Below are 23,472 nucleotides of genomic sequence, written 5' to 3' on the forward strand. Positions count from 1 at the left end.
CACGGATCCCGCCCGGGTCGGAGCCGAACACACGCGTTACCAACACACGGATCCCTCCCGCTCCCGGGCCCGGCGCTGCGTGACCGCCTCCCCACCAGGGCACCCCCGGGAGCCGCAGTGCCGCCGGGCCTGGGCTCCACCGCCCCCGGGACAGCGGGCAGGAGGTGACGGCCAGGGCCCCGCGCTGGTACCTGCTGTGCCGGCGGGCTCCGCGGCCCGGCCCCGGCCCGGCGCTCTCGGGGCCGCGGGGCAGCGCCCGCCGCTGCGGAGCCATCGCGCCTCCTCCGCCTCGAGCGATGCGCTCGGCGCGCCTCGCCCTGGCCTGCCGGCCTGCCTGACTGGGGAACGCGCTCGGCTGCGAGAGCGAGTGGAAGGATCCAGCGCAGAGCCGGGAGGGGCGCACCGGGACAGAGGGACAGGGGGACAAGGGGACAACGGGACACCGGGACAGCAGGGCGCGGGCGGGCAGCGCCGGGACAGCGGGGCAGGGACAGGGGGGTGCGGCCGGGCGGGGTGTGCAGGGGCGCCACGGCAACAGGCCAAAGCAATCGAGACCAGAGCATGTGGCGGCGCCTGGTGCACCTGGACCTGAAGGGCGCCGCGCCGCGCGTGCAGTACCTGGAGCAGGTGAGGGGCGAACCTGAGGGAGATGAGGGGTGGACCTGAGGGAGATGAGGGATGTGTCTGGAGCAGGTGAGGCGTGAAGCTGAGGGAGGTGAGGGATGTGCCTGGAGCAGGTGAGGGGTGAGCCTGAGGGAATTGAGGGATGAGACTGAGAGAGATGAGGGGTGAACCTGAGGGAGATGAGGGATGTGCCTGGGGCTGGTGAGAGGTGCACCTGAGGGACGTGAGGGATGTGCCTGGGGCAGGTGAGGGGTGAGCCTGAGAGAGGTGAGGGGTGAACCTGAGGGAGGTGAGGAATGCACCTGGAGCAGGTGAGGGTTGAGCCTGAGGGAGGTGAGGGATGTGCCTGGAGCAGGTAAGGGGTGCATCTGAGGGAGGTGAGGGATGTGCCTGGAGCAGGTGAGGGACGTATCTGGCACAAGTAAGGGATGTGTTGGGCTCAGGTGAGGGGTGTACCTGGTATGGGTGAAGAATGTCCCTGGCACAGGTGAAAGATGTACTGGGCTCAGGTGAGGGATACACCTGCTGCAGGTGACAGGGCACAGGGTGGTGGCACTGCTCACAGCCCAGCTGCATCCCCCTCTCCCTCCCTCAGCTGCTGCCGCTGCTCCGCTCGCTGGGTGCCACGGGGCTGCTGCTGGAGTATGAGGACACCTTCCCGTACACGGGGCCGCTGGAGGTGCTGCAGGCCCCCCACGCCTACAGGTAGCAGCACGTCCCCTCAGGCAGCCCTGGGTGCCCGCAGGCGCCCCGGGCCGTGCCCAGCGGGCACTGACGGTCGCTCTCCCGCAGCCCTGAGGAGCTCCAGGCGCTGCTGGGCTGGGCGCGGGCGCAGGGCCTGGACGTGGTGCCGCTGGTGCAGAGCTTCGGGCACATGGAGGTGAGCTGGGCTGGGTGAGAGGGGGTGTGCTGAGCCAGCAGTGTCCGGCGGGCAGCAAGGCTGGTGGGATCTGGGGGTGCAGTAGGAAGAGCATTGGAAGCTGGGCAGGGAGTGATCCTGCCCCTCTGCTCAGCCCTGGTGATATCTGGAGCACTGGAACTTCAGGAAGTTCCACCTGAACATGAGGCAGAACTTCTTTCCATGTGCAGTGACCAGGCCCTGAGCAAGTTGTCCAGACAGGGTGTGGAGTCTTCCTCCTAGGGATATTCCAGAGCCCTCTGGACACAACCCTGGCCCTGCTGGAGCAGGGAGGTGGGACCAGATGAGCTACGGTGCTGCCTTCCAGCCTGACCCATTCTGGGATTCTCTGCTGGAATTTTCCAATCCAAGTCCCAGTGCTCTGGTTATCCAGCTCTGCCAGCTGCAGGAATTGACATCAGGGTCACACTGCAGCGACCTCCCTGTTTCCTTCACCCACCCTGTGAGGTGCTTCATGGCCAGAGACCCCCCAGCAGCGTGGAGCAGCAGCTGAGCCCCCAGCCTGTCCCTGGGGCTCAGCCAGGCCAAAGCCCAGGTTTAGCAGGACACCTGCCCTCAGAGCCTTGGGGACGCTGGCAGCTGCCCCTGAGCTCCCCTTTCCCTTGCAGTTTGTGCTGAAGCACAGGGAGTTTGCCCATCTGCGGGAGGTGAAGGAGATGCCCAACGCCCTGAACCCGCACAAGGAGGAGTCACTGGCACTGGTCAAAGCCATGATTGACCAGGTCATGGCCCTGCACGAGAACCTGCAGTGGTTTCACATCGGCTGTGATGAGGTGGGACTTCTCTTGAGCTGGGAATGTTTCTTTTCTTTTGAGGAATGACAGCAAGGGCTGAGGTTTCTACATTTCAGTGGTGCCCAGGCCTTGTTTGGGTGGGATTTCGGGGACAGAGAACACCACACAAGCCAGTGTATAAAAGTCTTTTTGCCAATAAATTATTCCTGTAGCACAGGTTGCCATTTCCATAGATATGAGTGTAATATCAAAGTATTGAAAGCAGCTTCTTAAAACTAACAGATTTTGGGGTTAGGTCAAGTGAGTGTTTGTAGTGAGATCTCAATTAGAGCTGTTCATTAGGAGTCCTGTAAGTTTGGTAAGATATTGGCTCATTGTTCTGGGCAAATTACTCAAAGTAAACCCTTCTGTGGTTGGAAGTGTTGGGTTTTTTACCTTGGTAGTTTGTCTCCTTGAGAAGACTCAAGCTTCTCTTTCTCATAGTTTCTTAAAACCATGCTGATGGCACAAAGATCCCTGGAATTCATTATGACCACTTAACTGTACTGACAGTAGTTTAGCATTTGGTGTCCTGTTGTGTTGAAACTGGTGGGAAGGCTAGACAGGGAGCTGTTATAAAACAAAATACTATTTATGTAGAATAAAAAAAACCTACTCTAAACCAGCAAATTTTAATTCACTGTCTGCATGGGCCCAAGTATCCTGGGCCACCCTTGGACATGGCCCCACTCACGTTTGGATGATCTCCCCCAAGACAGGAACCTCATTTTACCTACCTCAGGTCCTGATGGATTGCTGGATTTGAAGTGAATAAATGGATAATGAGAGCTGCTTCCAAGGACAAACACTCCAAAGGCAAATATGGCATATAGATATTGTAGTTTCTATCGCAAAATTCCCTCAGGTGATGCATGTAATCATGGCCACAGTCTCCTGCAGACTGATGGGAGTGCTTGCAGTGTCTTCAGCACTGGGATGTGCTTTGGAATGTGTCCACTCAGTGGGCCACATCTGGAGAAGGGTTTTGAGTATTGTCTACGTCACTTTATTTCTGTACAAGAAGTCAGGCTGATTTGCTTGGTGTTTCAGGTCTACTACCTTGGCCAAGGAGAGGAGTCAAAGCAGTGGCTGCAGCAGCAAAACAACACTCCAGAGAAGCTGTGCTTATCCCACATAAAAGCAGTTGCCACTTGTTTGGCCTGGTCTTACCCCACGGTGACACCCATCGTGTGGGACGACATGCTCAGGGGGATAAGTGAGGAAACACTGGCAGGTGTGTGACCAGCCACGGGGTGAGGTTTGCACAGATAAAACAGATTGGTTGGCAGCTGAATGTAATGAAAACAACACATCTGGCAAGAGCTGAGGTGTGGTTTGTTTGACTAGAGGATGGAAGCACTCGGTCCTTGGCTGCCACAGAGGCCCTGTGTGAGTGTGGGCCAGTCTGAACACTTTAGTTTTCAATCACAAAATGCACACCCTGCAGTGGCTGCCATCAGTTCTACTTTCCTTAGACATTAAAACACAACATTAAAACAAAACAAAAACCTATTAACATCTGTGGTCCAAGTCTAAATCTCTGTGCCTCTCACCACCTTCTGATGTTCATTGCTGCCCTTTGCAGCACCTGATCCCAAGTGGTGCAAACTCACACAGAGAAACTGCATCCCTGTGAGCATCTTTGTGATCACAGTGCAAATTGTGAGGACTTTGGTACTGAATTGTGGGGTAGCTCCAAGACCTTGACATCACAAGTCTTGTTTGTGGAAAAATATCAAAGCACTGCTAAAATTGGAGTAGTCTGAGCACAGATGGAGTTCCAGCATTTTCAGAGCCACCTTACATGGCTGCTGTAAACAGATTTAATGGTACCAGGAAGAACTGTGCAGCTCATCCAACAGTGACTGACCTATTCAAGGCTTTCATAGTGGGAAATCATCCCAAATAATGCAGGTGGGACCCTTGGAGTTTCCACCAGAACCTTACAGCACTCTAAGTGCACTCTACTGCCATAATAACAGAATAAACAAAATGTGGTGGAGCTAAAATACTGAATTTCTGCACAATTTACTGCAGTTTCTCTAGGGGTCAGTTTCACATGTTTAAAACTAGCTGAGGAGTTGATTTTAAAATTACTTAAAGCTAAATTTGTATCTTTAGTTTTACTTGAAAAGCTATGTTTTGTGCAAACACAGCCCAGGCACTCTGTAAATGGAAGGGTAAATGTTACATTTGAATCTAGCTAAATCTCCTCTTGGGGCTCTGCCAGCGGAATCCAGCTGGTAACAGAGATGCAAGGAGCTAAAAATGAAGTGGGCTTGGGGTGACTGGGGTCTCTGATAAATTGTCCCTGCTGCTTCAGATTAATGGTTTCACCATGCCCGAGGACAGTGGCCCTGGGCATGTGCCAAATCCTGGCCAGGCTGAAAATGCCCAGGGGCACTTCAGCTGTGAGGGACAAGCCTTAGCTGTAGTAACCTGTGCTGAGTTCTCATTTAAGCAGCTGTTCTCCCTGATTTAGAAGAGCTCTGTTCCTTTCAGAGTCCGGGGTGCCACAGCTGGTGCAGCTCATGATCTGGGACTATGCAACAGACATCAACATTGGGGGCAAAGGTTTGTACTTCTCTGCTGAGCTGTGTAGAAACAAAATAGCCAAAGCAAAATTCTGTCATTGAAACCTACCTTAGCTGGACACCAGAACATTCAGTTTTATTGAATTGTTTTTTATTGCCTTAATAGCATAAAGACACCCTTGTTTGATTTCACATCATAGTTGCTATTACTTATTTTCTTTTTCTATTTATGTTTCCCCTATGAATGATTTGCATTGTAGGCTGCTTAATTCTTTTCAGCAGAGCTTTGGAATCACTGATAGGAGATTCAGAGGTTTTCCACAAGCACTGTTACATTAATTCTCCTTGTATTAACACCAGTAGCAGCACATAACTCTGTACTGAACAGCTCTGCAAAGGAAGCTTCAGGGCTTCATGCATCTATAGAATTCAGAGGGAAGCTCCTAAGGCTGCTGCCAAGCATCTAACATTCATGCAAATATTCCTTTGTTGCAAGAACAGTCAGCTGTCAGATGTTGTGCATGCCTGTTACAATCTCACAGCTCTTAGCGTGGTAGCAAGACAAGGGAGCGGAGTGCAGTTACCCACACATGAAAATAGGAGGACAGGCACTCAAAAGGCTGCTCAGAGAGGGTGTCAAACCCCCATCCTTGCTGATGCTGCAGAGGCTCAGCAGCCTGTTGGGTCTGGAGCTGTGCTTCCCTTCACTGCAGCATGGCAGGGGCTGCAACTGGAGAAAGCTCATCCTGTGCGTGCCCTTTGTGTCCCTGCAGTGCAGCTCATAGAGAAGTACCGCAGGTGTGGCTTCTCCAAGGTGTGGCTGGCAAGTGCCTTCAAGGGAGCCACGGGAGTCAATCAGTCTCTCACCCTGATTGGGCACCACCTCAGGAACCAGCTGGAGTGGCTGCAGGTGGCCAGGAGGAGCCCTGCTGATGTCCTGGAAGGTATCGCGCTGACCGGCTGGCAGAGGTGAGGAGCAGCCTTTGTGTGCTTCCAGGGGTCACGGATGAGCAACCTTCCACCCAAGGCTCCCCAGGAGGTACAGGGAAGCTGGGGGTTTAGAAGGGAGCATTGCCACCCTGCACTTCTTCCTGTCTGTCGCTGCTGGGCCTCACCCCCAGACTGTGAAGGTGGATTTCAGAGTTGCAGGTAGCTGTAGAGCTCTAACCAGCAGGAGCGATGGCTCTGGGGACACCACCAGCAGCAGGTTGGGTTGGAAGGCTTGAATGGATTTTGTGCCACCTTGAACTGCTCATAGACACTGTACTTCATGCATGGTGTGTCAGTCTGAATGTCTGATGGGAACTCAAAAACTATGAAATCACATGTTAAAGTTATGAAGGAGTAAAACATTTCTATGCAGTCAGGAGTAGGGAATACCAGAGAGCTGATGTCCAATTTCTGACCCTAATTTGCCTTGAGAAGAGAATTTGGTTTTCATCTGTTCTTGCTAGTAAAAGAGGAATACTTCACATTTCAGAGAAAAGTGATCTCTTCTCTGAGGCAGAAATGGATGTTTCTAAAGCTCTTTGAATTGTAGTGATTGAAATATTAAAACTTCCCACTTGTTTAGTCTGCTCTAACAGTAAAATGTGTAATTAATGGATGTTTTCTTATGTAGGTATGATCACTTCTCTGTTTTGTGTGAGCTTCTCCCTGTGGCAATTCCATCCCTGGCCGTGTGTCTGCAGACAATAAAGAATGGTACAATGACAACTTTATTCTTTGTCAGATAATGCCTAGCACAGGAGTGATCTTCCCCTAAGATTAGCACAGGCTTGTTATATTTTGAGATGGTTTGCTGAATTGATGATGGCCTGAATTATGAATAAATTATAATTTGCAGTATGGGAGCAGAGAAGCCTCTTGGCTTAAGTGTTTAAAAACAGCCATTGTATCCTCTTCATTTATTGTGATCTTACACACAAATGGTCAAAAACTTCATGCTTATATTAGAAATAAATTTAAGATGCAGAATTGCTTTTCAAACTTACTTAAAACAATAGTGATATATAAAGTAGCATAATTTAGTTTAATTTAGAACGTGCTCATGTGTAAAAGTTGTTTTAACTAATTGTTTTTCTTAAAATGGATCTAGGGAGGACACTGTCTGGTAAAATACCTCCTGTAGTTTCTGCTTTCTTTCAGGCAGTTACAAACAATATTCTTCTTATTTTCAAATAAACCCCCACAATCCACTGATTTTTAATTAAGGCACTAGAAATATTCAGCACCCTGAACAGAAAGCTCAGAGCTAGGAAGTGCTCACCTTGCACAAGACAGCTGTGTCAAAGACACTGAGCTCCTCCTCTCACCCACCAGTGTTTTTTCCTTCTTTTATTTCCATTTCACCTTTTCAAAAATTCTTCACTCACCAAAGGGGAACTACTAAGCCAAGGCAGAATACTCCAGAAAACCCCTCTTGTGTGAACATTTTGGTTCCTTAGGCTCCTTTACTCATTTCCACTGTCTTCTGCCAGGTGGCTATTCTGAAAAGATGAAAGAAAATGTGGAAATCCTCCTGGGAATGCCTAACCTGGAAATTGATACTTTCATGAGGTAACATTCCAGCTGCAGAATTCAGGTGCTTGTGTGGTAAGTTCAGAAACTAACAGATCCTCTTTGGACAGCCCGAGTCTGGGGACCTTTCCTGGCAGCAATATCCTCACCCTTGTGACAGAAATCAGTTTCCACCTCAAGTCATCAGTGGATGAACTTCTGGAAAGGAACAGGTAATGAGGTTTCTGTTGATTCTCTGCCTGGCTGCAGCAGTGTTGGAGCTGTATCAGCTCAAAGTGGGAAACAACTCCAGAAAAGTGATTTAAATATCAAGCTCTGCATTTCAGGTGTCACTGACACCTCAGCAGAAAGTAATATTTACATCAAAATTTAAAATATTTTAGCAAAGTTCCTAAATAATGTATACTGCCTTATTTGAAGCATATAGTTCTTTCCTTAATTACATTTTACTGCTATTTAAAGTTAAAATGAAAATTTTGAACGCTGTAGTTAAAAAAGAAAGGAACTTGAAATAAAACTTCCACTGCAGCAGATACCAGGTGATCATCTGCCAGGAACACTTTCAGAAGGTAATTCCAAAGATCTGTAGACTGAAATAACCTTACTCCTTAAGCAGATCTCTGTGCAGAGTTCAGCTAAAGCCTCCCTGGCAGTGGCAAACAGATGTTGCTGCTGTTTCATCACTGCTCCCACCAACATCCATTTTCAGGTATGCCACAGGCTGGTTCAGCCCCTACCACAGGAAAAAGAAGATTATTCATCCCATCGTAGTGCACCACCTCCAGCCAGATGCAGCCAGGTAACAGCACTTGTTTTGCACTCCAGGGGAAATAAGATCTGATATATTCTGGGCACTAGGTACAGAGAGCTGTGAGCCTTACCTCTTTCTAGAATTATCTCAGAAACATCAGGGGGAGTCAGACAGAGTATCCATAACATGTTTTCATGCAACATGTTTGGGTTGGAACTAGATGATCTTCACAGTTCCCTTCCAACACAAACCATTCTATGATTCTAATTTTATCTTTGCCTTCTGTTGAATGAATTCTTTGAGAAAAGTAGAGAATTGATCTCAAGTACTTTGAGAACAAGTACAAAAGGCTCAGCCCTGCTGCACCTTGAGCAGTGCTTGGCCTTGGTGTAGGAGCTCCCCCTGGGCCAGACTGCAGGCAGGGCTTGCCTAAAGCCAGGCCCTTCCCCTGCTCCCTGCCAGCACGGGCTTTTCAGAACTTGTCCTAGACATTTTGCCAATTCAGCTAAAAGGTTCATTTATACTTATTCTCTTTTTTGTTGTTTTTTTTTTTCCTGTGATAAGGTGAATATCCAACCTCATCTACTCTTTCTGATAAAACCCAGAATTAAATTCCCAACAAGTCTCACAGTGGGTTTCAGTTACACTTAAAATGTGTGTAGTGTTTTTCTGAGCTCACTTTTTGGTACTTGAAAAGTCTTGGCATGAGGAAAGTGCCAAGATTAATGGAACTTAAAGAGAAACAGCATCAAGCTTTTGCCCTCTGAACAAAATTAAGTCCTTTGGGCTCTTGTAATAGAAGCTTCTTTTCCTGTAAAGTGGTTTTAAGGACAGTACTCCCTTCCAAAGGCCAGTAAGCCAACCCTCCCCTGAGGCAGAGCTCACCTGCAAATGTCATTGTTTCTTCTTCTCACTTCTGCTCAGGCTCTTCTCCAAGTGGAATGCTGTGGTGCAAGACCTGCAAGCAGCCATGGAGCCAGTTTTCCACAAGTGTGCTATAGAGGAATGGATGGAGGAGAATGTCCACCCCAGCCTGCAGAAGCTGCAGGAAATGCTGGATGATTTAAATGAAGCAATTAGTCTGATCCATTCCCTGGGAAAACATGACTAGTGAAAATCAGCAACTAGCCCTTGAGCTGGAGTTTGTCATCTTGAGAGTAAAAGCATGAACTGTGGTTAAACAAAAGTAACCTGAAGACATTTATTAGCATAAAACACTTCAGCTCAATTTTCCTGTCTTAACACATGCTGAGCCTTAACTCACCTGCCTGTCAGTCAGGTTTGCTCCCTTGCATAACAGAATCCAGGAGTCACAGCTCACTCTCCTACAAGGCAGGAGAAAAACCCAGTTTCTTCCAAATTCAAGATTTGTAGCAACCTTCGTACATAACAATGACCTGGGAAAGTTCTACCCTAATATTTAGGATACTTTAAAAATGTTTGGGTCATTATGCTCTGTACCAAAACCCCTTCACCTGTAGGCTGTGCTCTGAGCTGTGTCCTAGCACTCATTCCATCAGGAGGAATGAATGGGGAGCTCCTGAGGCAGTGACACCTGGGCTTGGAGGGGAAATGCCTGAACACCTGGGGCTGCTTCCCTTGTGCCGAGCACCAGAGCTCAGCCCAGCCCCACCCCTGAGCCGTGTAAAACCCCAAACTGCACCCTGCACTTCCCAGGTTTGTCCCAGTGTGAGCCATGACTAAAGCTTCTAAATATAAGGGAAAAATGCTGGTTTATTCTGCTTCACTGTCAAACTTGTCATAATGTATAGAAATATATTTTGGGGACTTTTGGTGATTATTCTCCACTAAATGGAGATCATTCATAAGTATAGTTGTTAAGTATGTTACTTCACCATCAATATTCAAAATATTTATTTCTGTGCTTCATTTATTCTTCTTTACATTTTTTTGGGGAGCACTGGTATTGAAATTTTCTTGGAACAAATTTTAACATACGAAAAGTAAAACTACAGCATAAGACAAGCTTCAAGTGACTCCATGAGAGCCTCAGTAACCAGGTGCACATGCAGGTCTTCATCTAAAAAGAACCAGTTGCTATGTATACCTGTCACATAGCTTGAACTACACAGGATCTTAATTTATTTTACTTGAATAAAACCTTTGATACTCAGTGTTTGTAGAAGGGTGTTGCTTTTTGTGTGTGTAGCATGTTGGTTTGGTTTAAAGGAGGGAAAACGGAAATATTCACCAATAGAGAATTGGATCTATCAGCTTATATGGAAATAAAAGCTGGACTGCTGCAAGTGCCAGCAGGGTCACTTCTGAGCAGGTATTTGGGCCTCTTCTATTCTGTCCTCCCCCTCATTAACTCCTCCAGTAGATCTGCTCCCAGTAATCATTTAGACAGCCATTCATATTTAATAATTTTAATTAAAAACAATACAAAATACTACAGCGATGCAAAACAAGTTATCAAAGTTGATTTTATCAATGAACTTTTTTTTTAAAAAAAAGACAACACAACAAGGCCTTGCTGAAATTCTACTTGCAATTTTAAAGTTAAAAAAAAGGCAATTTCTAAACATTTTCCAGAAGTATTTTTGCCTCCCAGCCATCTATGACACTGTCAGAACTAGCACTTTTTATTTATTATGTGAGCGAGCCGAGGTTTTGGTATCTGTGTAACTTCATAAATACAGCTCCAGATCTGAGCTCAGATCTCAACTATAAATATTTGGATTTTCTCTGAGACCTGCACATTGATGCCAGGTATGGAATATTTATTGTGAAGCACTGGAATATGAGGTTACAGCAGGGTTACACAGAGCAGTGCTGGCCCCCTGCACAGCTGCACTCTGGCTTTTGCTCACTGCAGCAGCCGCAGCCCCAGTCCCATCCCACCACAGCCACCGTGCTGCCCCAGCACCAGCTGAGGCACCTGCCAGTGGCACTGAGCACCAGTTACAGTGAAGGGCAGGACCAAGGGCTCTGCTTTAGGGGTCAGGCTGTCTGAGCTCACTAAGGTCTGCTGTGCAGCTTTTCACACCACTGAGAACTGCAAACTGCAGCTGTCCAGGCACAAGGCTCTCGATAGCCTGAGATGCAGAAGTTGGTGACTACACCTGTGAGTCTCCTAGGAGTACCTAATGTCCTGAGCAAAACGAGTCTTTCACGTCAGTCCTTTGAGTCCAAGTCACTGCACAGCAGGCACACGTAAGGCTCTGTCTACTGGGCCTTTGCTGGGCCCAACAGGAGTGAGGAAAACCATGCAGGAAAGCCTTCAGCAGAATGGTGAGACGTGGCAGAAAAGGAGGATGAGAAAGGACTCGGCCAAGGAAGAGTGGACCTGTCCTGAGCTGCACCTGCCTTCCCCGGCTCCTCAGGCTGATCCCATGGCTGAGGAGTGCACACACTGCCCAGCCAAACCCGTGAGAACAGCACTGGCTGTTCATTGCACCTGCACAGGTACTGCACTGCATCTGGCCACGTCTTCCAGCTACAACGTTTTAGAGGGCAAGAAGCTCCACACGTGGATCCAGAGAAAGAAGAGAAAACCCCATCAGCCTGGTCTAACACTGGTGCAGTGTCTCTGCCAGGCTCAGAGGGATCAGTGCCACAGGAAGCTCCTGGGTGGCTCAGCCAGCAGTGCCTGACACATCCCACAGGCAGCACCCACAGCCTGCCAGAGTGTCCTCAGGGCCCCATCCTGCTAGCCCAGACTACAGAACACAGGCCCCCACTGAAACTGGACGTGTGGGTACACTGAGAGCTGCCAAATGCAAACTGGAAACGGCACGAGAGAGGATGGCACCAGCTGGCCAAGGGAAAGGCTCAGGAGTTAAAATTCCTCCCAGACAGTGCACGGCAGCAGCCATCCCTCTCCTGACACAGCAGGACAATGAGGAGTGAGGAGGCTACTGGGAAACACCTCTAAAGAGCTGGCCACTGACATCAGCCCAACATACAGCTTACTCCACAGCATGTATTTCGGGTTACATTGTACCTTACTATAGGTCATTCCCCTTTCCATATTCTCAATTTCTTCCCATGGTTTTAGTCTTTGTCTCAGATATTGCATAGTCTGTAAGTGTAGACATGACTAACACCATGAATGCACAGCAAGCTGGATGCACTGCAGCTCAGCAGAAGCAGGACACAGGATGCAGTGCAGGGTCAGACCAGCAGATGTACCTCTCAAAAGCTAATTTTTAACTGGAGAACTACAGTGTGGCTTATATCTTCCATGGAATGTCAGCTCTCATGGGAATACAAAAGAAATACAGAGCTGAGACTGAAGGCAGGTAGTTTGTCTGGTTTATCCATGGTCCACTCCACGGGCTCAGAGTAAGTGCAATGCACACCACAATGCCCTCTGAGTATCCCTGATACAAAGCACAGCTGCCACAGACTGAGCCCTTGTGCTTACACTGTACCATCACATACTCTAGGACAGTACTTCCTACTGCAAGTCCTTAGAACACTCACCATTCTCATTTTACACTGTGGGGGAAAAAAAGAGTTCTCCAAATCCCCAGTCTCATTCTCCTCTCTCTAAAATAAGCATCACCTGGGGTATACATTACAGTGCATTTAAATGAGGAACTCTACAAAGTGTTACACCCTGCAATACTTTTTAAACAGGTTTGATGATTATGCTTAGCCTACAGCTGTGCTGGAGAATAAAGGCAAATTAAGCTAATTGTCTGCAACCTAATTTTCCCACGTTCATACACGGCAGCTTCCCAGTTCCAGTGGTGTGGGGTAGGCACCAAAAGCCCCAACAACTCAGAGGACTTTTAGGAACATGCACTGGCAGAGGTCTGTACCAATACCTGACATGATTACAAGTTTTTACCTCATTTAAAGGAAACTGACCTAGTTCTGTGCTGCAGGTAAGCTACACCAGCAGCCATCAACCCTGCTGCAGTGTGAGCACCTTCCCCTGACAGCAGCAGCCTCAGCCTCTGCTCACATCCTGGCTCTGAACGGCTGGAAGGGAAATCTTTGATGAGCAGGTGCTCAGCTTCAGACCAAACTGAACACACAACAGGATGTGCCTTCTACCAAGAACTTTCCAGAGCCTTCTCTCTGTAGAGGTAGAGTGGTTGGAAACAAGAACACAGGCTCTTTTAAATTCTGAAGAAACTGCTGACAGGAGACATTTGCCGCTGGCCAACAGTGAAAGCAGACAACACAGTCACCTCGTACCCTGTTCACATCTCCTAGATGTAACTGTGTAAATATTTTCTAAATCTAAAGACCGTAAGATTCCTAAATAAAACCTAGTGAACTTCAGTACAAGCAGCTGTAGCATGCTGAAGGAACTTGCAGCTTTTTACAATTTTTTCTTGATATGTTAATGTGAGCATGATGGGAGTTCTAGCTCTAGACAGAATATGTTGACTAAGAGAGGTAGCTTTTACTTCAGAAATACCTTGAAAAAATTTATATTTTAACTATTTGTGAAACCGTTGGTCAGAACAGAAGACACCACATACCTGGAGTAAAACACAGGTACAAGTCAGACATTTAGTCTATGCTACCTACTTTAAAAAAAGTTCTTATTCAGCACTTCGGAATCATTTCAAGTGAGGAAATACTCAACAACTCTAAGCTACCACCTTGTTTGACATCAGTCTGTTCCCTACCTAAAGTTACACACGTCCCTGCTTAATTTCTAAATACATAGTTTAAATAGTAAACATTGAGGTCTAGAAAAAGATTGCTCTGTCCTGCTCAGAACAGGATTAAGGTAGAGCATCCCAAAGAAATTTCATCATGATCCTTTTTCCTTTCCTATTTACAGCTCCTTGGTGAGTCTGAGATAAGTTAAGACACCGTTACAAGTTGATCAACCTGATGTTTAAAATTCCAAGAGAGGCACTCAGACTTTAATTTCCACAGATATCCAATGGCAAGTCAGTAGTAGAGAACATAAAAGTGCCACTACTCTGCATCTCCTAATTGCATATATTAAAGGGGAAACCTCAAAGCATTGTGCTATGAGTTACAAATTCAACTCTTCTACATTGCATATACTGTACCTGCAGCAAATGTTTGCAGTAAGCAGAAGTTCACATCTGTATTTTCATTAATGGAAAAGCAATTATTTCGAACCAATTCATTAATAAATAACTATTCCTAGACAAGTTTGAAGACGTGACAGAAGTCCAAAAGCCAGCAGTGTCCACATGCAGGGTCTTGAAGCAGTTTAACACTAAACTACAAGAGATTCCACCCATTGTAAATGCACACGTTGGGAAATGCCCAGGTCAAGGTTGTGAGGGGTTTCTTTTTCTGAAGAACAATCAGAATATTTTCCAAATGTGTGAAAGCCTCTGTTTGCTTCAGTTCACAATGACTATCAGTATTTAACCTGTGGGTTCATCTGCATCACTTGCCTCTGTTTCGCTGCTCTGGGAGAAATCTTGCGGGGTCTCTACTCTGTCCAGTTCCAGAAAATTTGTAATGAGTTTGGCAACTGCTTCCACATCACTGTGGAAAAGAAGAAACAATGGAAGAGTTAGTGGAACTGTAGTGGTGACAAGAGAAGAGCAGGCATGCTAATTCCTGAAAATAACTGCCTAGAAGGAAAGTCATACGGGCATAGAGGGTATTGGTGACAGCATGCCACACCAAGCCATTCCCTCACATCAGAACAAACCAGTCCTTTCCCAGTGCCTGCTGCAAGTTCCTTATTATCAATGCTTAAGAAAAAATTTTTGTTAACTAATACACCAAATGTTTGCAAAGTAGAATTGATCCCCTCTGCCACTGCATAGCTCAGGAAGGCAACTCCAGCACTAAAGGGATCTTAGATATTTAAACATGATCCTGACAGATGGTGTTAGCCAAATGTCTGCAAATGAAAACATTATGGGGTTTAAAAGGTTAAACTGAGTAACACAAGGTCATAACAGCAAGTCTAAAAACTGAGCTTAGTTATAATGATGCCTTGAGAAGGCTGACCTAGGACAGAGACTAGGCAGAGTTAAGGAATAAAGTAGGCATTTATTAGAAGGTTTTGATGGATCCACCTTGGGCAGCACAAGAACCCAGAGACTAGAGTTAACTTAGCTAGAGTTAAGGAATAAAGTAGGCATTTATTAGAAGGTTTTGATGGATCCACCTCGGGCAGCACAAGAGCCCAGCCAGGGTTACACCCAAGATGAACCAAAATGGTCACAAAATGGATGACCAGTCATGGGGTCTCGCACTTATTTATAAGTTCTGCTCCATTTGCATATTGGAGTTATTGTCCAATTATAGCTTTAGCTCATGAATTCCCATCCTTCTTGGTGTTTTTTTTCTCTTCAGTCCATGCTGCTTGTACTCTTGGGCTGAGGTTTGGATCATTTGTCCTTGGTGCCCAGCTGGAGCAGGAATTGTTTTGTCTCCCTGCTCTGTGCACAGAGCTCACCATGCCATAATACAAAGCTCAGAAGCGCACACTAAAGCAGCACAGAATCTGAAAAACAGCAAAGCTAAAACTCGAGGCATCAATACTAATTGGCAATTACCGACCCAGGTGATTGGCATTTGCACCTCGCAGGCTCTCATTTCCCAAGCCCCCCTCACCTCCTGCAGCCCAGCACGGCGCTCTGGGTGAGCGGGTGCGAGAAGCCGGTGACGAAGCGCAGCACAACCAGGTAACCCTTCCCGAAATAGCGCACGGCCTCCTCCTCCACGTTCACGTCGCGGATCTCGCCCAGCACGGCCACCACTGCGCAGAAGGACACGACAGCATCACTGCAAAGCCTCAGCGCTGCCACGGTCACACCGCGACAGCGCGACAGGGACTCTGCTCGTGGGCACGGCCGCTGCGATCCCGCACAGCCAGGGCAAACGGACGCCCTGTGGAAGCTGACCTGGAACACAGGCTAGATGGAGCTCGAGAATAACTTTATTCTGCTTAGGTATTTATTCAAAGGCCTCAATGATCCACCTCGGGCAGCACAAGAGCCCAGCCAGGGCTGCACCCAAGATGAACCCAAATGGTCACAAAATGGACGACTGCTCATGGGGTCTCTCATTTGATCAGTTCTGCTCCATTTGCATATTGGAGCTGTCTAATTACAGCTTTAGGTTATGGAGTCCCATCCTGCTTGTTTTTCTCTTTTCAGTCTACTGTTGTTTATGCTCTTGGGCCTGAAATTTGGATTATCTGTCCTTGGTCCCCAGCTAGAGCAGGAATTGTTTTGTCTCCCTACTCTGAAGAGAGCTCACCATCCCCTAATACGAAGCTCAGAAGTGCACACTAAAGCAGCACAGATTCTGCAAAATAAAAAAAGCTAAACTTTAGGCATCTAAACAGCTGCTGAGCTGCTCAGGCAGAAGAAACATGACTGCAGCACATTGTAGCTGTGATAGGCCCTAAGCAAAATGTACAGCCAGCTAGGCACTGGGGAGCAAGCCAGTATTACTTGTTTCCCACTTACTTTAATGGCAATTAGAACTATTTTGCTGTATGGAATAGGCAAACAGGTGTTCAGTTTACTGAGATTGAACAAATACTGAAATATTTAACAGCTCAGAGCACCTGCTGATGTCTGCATGCTCAGATGAATGGTACCTAAACCAGGTATTACCACAGAGGAAGAGAGAGCCTCAGCTCCCCACTGTAAACATGTATCCTAAAGGAAAGCTCAATGAAACAGCCTTCTCTCCACATGTTTTATCTTCCATCTCCAAAATGAGCTCTTTAAAAACAAATTCAGCTTAAGGTCATTCCAGATTTGGCCACTCTTCTGAGCTTATTGAGAGCTGGTTCTATTTACAGTTTTGTCTGAGAACAAAAACTTCTGACATGGAAGAAGATCCTACTTTTGCAACAGAATAGAGATCCCAGTTTGCAACAGAGCCACCAACTCACCACCATGATTCCACCAACTCACAGGCTATACTGCAACTTCTCTTAGTCCAAGAGGAAGCCCAAAGGCCATCAGATCCTGCATTAAACTGAGCCTCCTGCACAGGCTGCTTTAAATGCATATTCTATACCTGCAGGATGTAACATGCCTGCTTGCATATGGTATCAATCCTTTGCCTGCTCCCCTAAGCAGATGAGATTACAGGAATCTCAACTTCTGGATCCAAAATTGAAGTTTTTCCACCAGTCCCAGCTGCCAAGCAGGCTAGCCAAGAGCAAGGCAAACACATTAACATCCCAAAGGAATGGCCAAGATTATTATGGAAAGCAATGTGTAGGCCTACTTACCTCGGATTAAAATAATTAACAAGATGCATTCAGCACACTGAGAAAAAGCATTTGGGCCCAGAGAGGCAGATTGTTACATCTGCTGCTTGGGAACAAAGCAGATCTGGAAGCAGATGTGACTTAATTTGAGTACAGAACTCCAGAGAAGCTATTAAATGGGCACACATCCATCTCTTCTGCTGCTCACCACATTTTCTACCACAGATGCTGCTTTCTCACCTTGTTCGTTGCCTCCTTTTGACAAGGTCAGTATTTTTTTGTAGAGGTTGAATGTTTTTAGGCAGATTGTTCCCTTGTTTTTATCAAATACAGCTTCCTGTAAAATTGAAAAATAAAAATTAAGATTTTCTTGAAAACACCATCACTAGCTATGCTTCAAAGTAAAATAAAAATAGTTCTGTGGGAAAATAATCTTGATAACAGAAAAATACACAGCTAGCTTAGAGACATTCCTCTATTACTAGACCATGAAAATCATGATCTTCCTCTTTGTTTTAACAGAAACTTTACCATACCTCTTGTGTGACTTCTAGAAGGGAGTAAAAAGTGGGTTCATTTCCCTCTTGCCACATTCCTCATGTAATAAAAACTTTGCCTGGAATCAAATTTGAACACTAACTTGTAACTCCTATAATTTTCACTTCTGGTGAATTTGACATCCCAGTGCTGTGCTTCATGGGCCAGGCTTACACAGACCTCAAATATCCCAAAGAAAATGGATATTAATGATTTGGGATATTAATAAAATTTCATATTAATCAATGAAAAGAGGATCTCGTTCTCTTTAGGTGAGTTGCTCATTCTAACACAACTCAGGTCAGCAGGGTGACAATGTGGCTTACTGCTCTCAAATCAACATCCACAGAATTCAAACCAGAGGAAAAAAGCTGAGCAGCCTGGAAGCTCAGAGCTCCCTTGTTTAGTGGTTGCTCCATCATTAGCTTGAAGGCTAAGTTCAAAATCATGTTCTGCAGCTGAATGTCCTGGTCATCCTCCCTCTTTTATATAAGAGAACACTTTGGGCCAAGTCTCCTCTTAAAAATACCCATCTATTTAGCTTCACATTTTTATACTTGTGTAATCAAAGAATTCCTGCCCTAATTCTAGTCCCAGCAGAGCAAGCCAGAGGGTTTCCTCAAAACCAAAAGCATAACTTGTCTGTTTGGACTGAGCAAGTGTGTGCTGGAATCAGCATCTGCCAACTGCTCCTACTCACAGACCCTCATTTCCTGAGCTCAGCATCTTACCTCCCACTGCTCCAGATTCTGGGCTGCCACAAAGAAACACCCAGCCATGTAGAAGAGCTTCCATGCCAAGCTGTCTGGACAATGCAAAAAATGCACAAATTTAGCTTTCCCCCCCCCTTCTCTGGTATTCAAACAATCCTGAAAGCAACGTGCTCCCTTTAAAAGCAACAAAAGGAGCAAAGGTTTCTCTAATGGAATATTTTTGCCTTTAGTTGTACTACAAGCTATTTTACATTCCTTCCCAGAATGAAAATACAGCAAGTCTTCACACTTTTCAGAGACTTCATTCATGCTGGGCTTCAAACCATGCAGAACTATAAGCATATGTATTATTGGCAAGGTTGTAACTTCACATCTTTCTCTTCTGTATAAGCAAAGGCATCTTAAAAGGCAATCACAAAACTGCCAACCTGCTGTCAAACACCAAATATTTGTGCTGCAGAGGACAAGGATAAGGACAATGAAAATTCAATAAAGCAAACATGTTTCTGCACAAAAGGAAGCAGTTGGTCCTCTTGACAAACAAACATTTGCATTTCATGTCCTGAAAACGTTTACATGTCACAGCCTGAATTATTTGCTCACTCAGGCTTTTTAACTGAAGGCACAGCAGAACTGTGCTGGGATTTCAGAAAATTTTGTTGCAACCTTTTAAGAAAAACAAGGCTGATTTAGCTGGTGGCTCAAGCAGCTTTCACTGCATTCTTCTCCTTAAATAAAAATATGTGGGTTCTATTGGGAGCACATTCCTACACACTACTAAGTTTTAACATTTGATGTTAACAGGATGCAGCACAAGAATCACGGGGCAGCTTGCAGGACAAATCCCATGGATGGAAAGACAGCTGGCATTTGGTGCAGGCTGCTGTACTGCAGGGGGAGGAAGCAGCAGAAGCTGTCTCATCCCTGAAGGTGCCTGGATGAGTAATCTCTGCTAGTGATGATCTGACAGTTTCCAGAGAAACAGAGAACTTCATCACAGGCAAAGTAATCATTTCATTATGGTGTCAAATAATCATTACATGTCTTCCCAGGAGGGCTGTGAGGACCAGCTAATCACATTTATACAACACTGAAAGTACAAAATGCCACAGAGTACCAATATCATTATTAAAAATACTTGCAAATGGAAAAGGAGGCTGAGTAAGAAATAGAGCACTAAAGCACAGTAAGCCATAGAGGAAACAGTTATTATTGGTTTTAATATTCACACCACAAAGTGGGAGAGGAACCTCCACTGCCTTTGAAGGGCCAGACAGAAGCTGCAGATGAGTCATCAGCATGAAAAACAGATTAACAGGAAAGAAATAACTCTCCCAAAAAAAGTGATAGGCCATTACCTGCACTATAATAAGCAGCAGCCAAACCTATGGAGGCTATTCCTAGGAGGAAAGAGGAGAGAATTAAGACAAATAAGCAGCTCAAAAAACATCTAAAATTCCCTGATGAAAAACATCACCTTTCAAAAGCAGGATAAATGTGACTGCAACATAGACCACTGTATGAAAGTTATTTTTTTCTCTCAGTATTAAAAAAACTTCCATTCTGCACAGGGGCTAGGGTCCAAAATGAAAATTTTGTGACACAACTGGGAACAGAACCTCGGAGAGACTCAATCGAACCATGACACTTCCATACTTCTTCTCAGCACAGTACTACTTGGAGTGCTCACACAAACCTTGCAATGGTTATTGTCCCCCTCAAAAGTGGTCTATGGAGCCAAAAGACAACTTTTGCAGTGGTGTCAGAAACTGCTAGCTCCTTTCTCTGAGGAGGAAGCAGCTGATGAGTGCCCCATGCCCCAGAGGCTGCTGCAAATGCAAAGATGTTCTCAGCAATATCCCTGAAAGCAATGACAACGTGGTGTTACTGCAGTGGCATCTGCTCAGCTGGAAAGCAGGATACACCAGATTTTCCCCAGCAGCTCTCTCACTACAATCCTAACAAGTTTATTTTTCCTGCATATTCAGTAGTGTTTATAAAGATGCCTTTCAGAACATCCTGTATGACTTCCCATTTCACACCGAGTCCCTAGGAGCTCAGCACCAGCCACACACACGATCCAACCCAGCATGGTCACATTGCAGTTTTCCACTCCTGCAAACTGAGATGTTTCTCACCCTAAAACCCCCTGCAGGAGCTTCACACTTCTGTTGCTGCATGGCACATAATAAACCTTCTGTTCTTGGATCTTTCAGGACTCCTTTAAAACTCCATCCATGAGCTTCTGAGGTTCTCCAGATGAGACTGAAAGTCTCACAGTGAAACTGCCACGCTGAGGCTTCAGACTCATTTAGTGGTGATGAGAAAGGAACAGTACAAAGCACAATCTTTCCTCTTCTGGAAAGGAAAATGCCTGGAAGGAGGCATTTCACCAGGGGCTCTGTCAGGAGTTTACTGTGACCCTCTTCCCTTAAAGCAAGCTCTGAAATGAATGCTGTGGTCTTACCAACACAGAGAGACCAGGATCGGATGCCAGGTGACCTCTTCAGGTGAAGATGGGAATTTGTGCGTTTTTCAACCAACATGTACATCTTCAAAAGAAACTCCCAACAGCCCAGTTTGACTCATGAAACCTCACTGGACCAAAAAAACAAAAAGGAAAAAAAAAAGAAAGAAAAAAAAAATTCAATGATTGACTACTTCACCAGCCCCCCTTGCAAGACTTACCAAGTCTTAATCTAGACTATAAAAGATACTCCAAGGTAAGAACACAGTCTTTTTGGACAGGAAGAGCAATATGTGCACTGAAAACAACCACAAAGTAAAACTGTCATGTCGAGAGTTGCATAACAGCAAGAGGAATCTGAACTCTGGGAAGAAAGTTCTCATTTTAGGGGTAAAAGTCTCTTTCCATTATAATCAGATTCCAGATGAAAAATGTGAAAAACAAGAATGCGGAACAATGTTGTTGCTAATTCATGCAGCCCTTCAAACAGATAAAACAGCAAGGGGAATGGAAATCTCTTTGACAGCATTTTCCCTGTGAGCTCAGAGGTTGTGTGAAGGGCTAGTCTGGGAGCTGGGGCAGGACAGAGCAGCCTTGGGATGCTTGGGATGGGGTCTCATCCCAGGAAGGGATACAGCCAAGCACTGCCACCATCCCATAATGCCACAGACGGCATTCCCATCTTCCAAGCCACCTCAGGAACACAACCAGGAGCTTCCAACATGTCTGTCTGTCCTCAACAAGACCATGCCTTCAGCCTAGGCAGAAACAGTACAGACTAAAAGACAGGCACTAATAAAAACCAGTAAGAGCTGGGTAATCCCATGCAGCATTTTCAGTACATTTTTACTGTTTCACAGCATAGAATCTCAGTTATTTCGGGTGAGAAAGACCTTTAAGATCATGAAGCCTAACCACTAACCCAGCACTGCCCAGTCCACCACCAAACCATGTCCTTAAGCACCTCACCTACGTGGTTTTTGAACACCTCCAGGGATGGTGACTCCACCACTTCCCTGGGCAGCCTGTCCCACAGAAGCAGCTCAAGGAGGCTGGCATTAAGCTGCTGTTAGCTGCCCACCATAACAGGCTTCCAGAAAATGCCAACATTCATCAGGTTTTGAATAACCATGACAAACATGGAGAGAGCAGCTCTGAGCACATCCACTTCTCACAAAAGGCAAATATGTGATTTTCAGTCCCTTAGTTATCCAGCTGCTCTTGGATACAAGAAGATGCTCCTGCAAATCTGGCAGTTTGGAAACAAAGCTCCAGAGGAGCAGATTTAGCCAGGTCTTTTCAGTTAAACAAAAAGCACCCACGACTTTGATTTTAATCTCTTAGCAACACATCTGAAAGCATCTGAAACCGAAAGAGCCAAAAGCACTTATGCATAAGACATGCTCCATCTCCTCCGGATGTCAAGCATCAAATTTTAATTTTCAAATGACTCCTGTGAGTTGCTCTCAACACACCGGAAAATACTTCAGCATGCACAATGCCTTCTCCTGCCTGTTATCAGATCCAAGTTATGAAATACATCGAGATCACTACAGAAATCTCACTGTATTTAACAAATATTACTACTCAGAACATAATCCTCACACATATCAGCCAAGTTATTAATGCAAACTTTGGTTTCTCCCCCCATAATAATTTAGGGAAGTTCAAGCAGGCAAATGCTAGTTTTGGTTTAATGTTGGACACCCAACATCAGGGCATTGTCTCTCACAGGCTGTTGCTTGCAAGAGATGGACCTTCGAACAAAAAGCACCAAAGCAGCTTCTAAAGTTACATTTAATAAATAAATAAATCATAAACGCACCCTAAAGCAAACACTAAAGTTTTACTACAACGTTATGATTACAGAGAAAGAGGAATTTTTGTGCTGCTCTTTCATTTCAAATTCCAAACCCCAATTTTGCTTGAATTTGTCTGGTTTGACACTGAACTGATCTCCAGCATCAAAATAACATTCTCATGCTTCCTCCAAGCTCTCTGTTCAGGGCGAGCCAGCAAAATCCCTTGGAAGGCACCCCTTGAAATCAAGCCATCAAGTCAGGACCGCACATCAGCTGAATTTTCTTTACAGAGCTCATTTTTTCTTTACCTCCCAACCCTGCACCTGCTCCCACCCCAGCCTGGTCTCCCCCTCAGGGAGAGGAAGACCCTCCCCAGCCAGGGACCGGCCCTGCCAGAACCCACCCAGCCCGCGGCTTCTGTCTCCCGCGCGTGGGGAACCCGAGGCCGCCCTTCGCCCTCGCCCAGCCCCGTGCCCGCCGTACCTGCCCGGCCTCCAGCCGCCTTCTAAAGGGACCCGCGGCCGCCTCCGCGTCCCGCGCCCTCAGCGCTGGTCCCGCCTCAGGGATGGACGGACGCGCCCGCGGCCATTTTGGGTGAGGGCAGAGGATGGGACATGAACCTCCCTTCCCCGCCCGTGAGGGCAGCGCCGCGCCAAGATGGCGGCGCGCCGC

General features: G+C 46.3%; 3 protein-coding genes across 11 annotated transcripts in view; 1 reads left to right on the top strand and 2 right to left on the bottom strand.

The window, feature by feature from the left end:
* OGFOD3 (2-oxoglutarate and iron dependent oxygenase domain containing 3) overlaps positions 1–295 on the bottom strand; it is a 48,135-nt gene extending 47,840 nt beyond the window's left edge. For all 7 annotated transcript variants that reach the window (XR_005954335.1, XR_005954334.1, XR_005954336.1 and 4 more), the window contains exon 1: positions 192–295. Coding sequence is in view for 3 of the 7 variants with exons in the window: in XM_041427332.1 (XP_041283266.1) it covers positions 192–274 (83 nt within the window). In the remaining 4 variants the exon portion in view is untranslated. The remainder of the gene's footprint in view (positions 1–191) is intronic.
* A 205-nt stretch (positions 296–500) lies between these two features.
* Positions 501–10,431, top strand: HEXD (hexosaminidase D). The gene is made up of 12 exons (XM_041427329.1): positions 501–627; positions 1,220–1,329; positions 1,417–1,504; positions 2,152–2,316; positions 3,367–3,550; positions 4,819–4,890; positions 5,624–5,819; positions 6,472–6,554; positions 7,331–7,409; positions 7,481–7,582; positions 8,080–8,169; positions 9,046–10,431. The coding sequence occupies exons 1-12, from the start codon at positions 562–564 to the stop codon at positions 9,230–9,232; spliced, it is 1,422 nt and encodes a 473-aa protein (XP_041283263.1). The 5' UTR covers positions 501–561; the 3' UTR covers positions 9,233–10,431.
* The window catches only part of LOC121348127 (cytochrome b-245 chaperone 1), a 45,012-nt gene continuing 29,140 nt past the window's right edge, over positions 7,601–23,472 (bottom strand). Inside the window, exons 1-9 of one of the 3 annotated variants that reach the window (XM_041427342.1) lie at positions 23,284–23,436; positions 20,999–21,129; positions 19,890–19,931; positions 18,550–18,623; positions 17,522–17,618; positions 15,664–15,808; positions 14,487–14,580; positions 9,007–9,079; positions 7,601–8,103 (exon numbers count right to left, since the gene is read on the bottom strand). In XM_041427342.1, coding sequence (XP_041283276.1) covers positions 9,032–9,079; positions 14,487–14,580; positions 15,664–15,808; positions 17,522–17,618; positions 18,550–18,623; positions 19,890–19,931; positions 20,999–21,083 — 585 coding nt within the window. In that variant the 5' untranslated portion in view covers positions 21,084–21,129; positions 23,284–23,436 and the 3' untranslated portion in view covers positions 7,601–8,103; positions 9,007–9,031. Of the gene's footprint in view, positions 8,104–9,006; positions 9,080–14,486; positions 14,581–15,663; positions 15,809–17,521; positions 17,619–18,549; positions 18,624–19,889; positions 19,932–20,998; positions 21,130–23,283; positions 23,438–23,472 lie in introns of those variants that run through there. The other 2 variants (XM_041427343.1, XM_041427344.1) reach the window with 2 other exon arrangements.

Source organism: Onychostruthus taczanowskii, unplaced genomic scaffold (assembly GCF_017590055.1).
Source record: "Onychostruthus taczanowskii isolate IOZ18803 unplaced genomic scaffold, ASM1759005v1 scaffold99, whole genome shotgun sequence".
NCBI lineage: Eukaryota > Metazoa > Chordata > Aves > Passeriformes > Passeridae > Onychostruthus > Onychostruthus taczanowskii.

What these genes read in the sequence shown, in the direction of transcription:
- HEXD (XM_041427329.1), top strand. Translation starts at nt 562, where the DNA reads ATGTGGCGGCGCCTGGTGCACCTGGACCTGAAGGGCGCCGCGCCGCGC. An exon ending in GAACTTCTGGAAAGGAACAG is followed by an intron (nt 7,583 to 8,079) that starts GTAATGAGGTTT and finishes ATCCATTTTCAG; the next exon opens with GTATGCCACAGGCTGGTTCA. An exon ending in CTCCAGCCAGATGCAGCCAG is followed by an intron (nt 8,170 to 9,045) that starts GTAACAGCACTT and finishes ACTTCTGCTCAG; the next exon opens with GCTCTTCTCCAAGTGGAATG.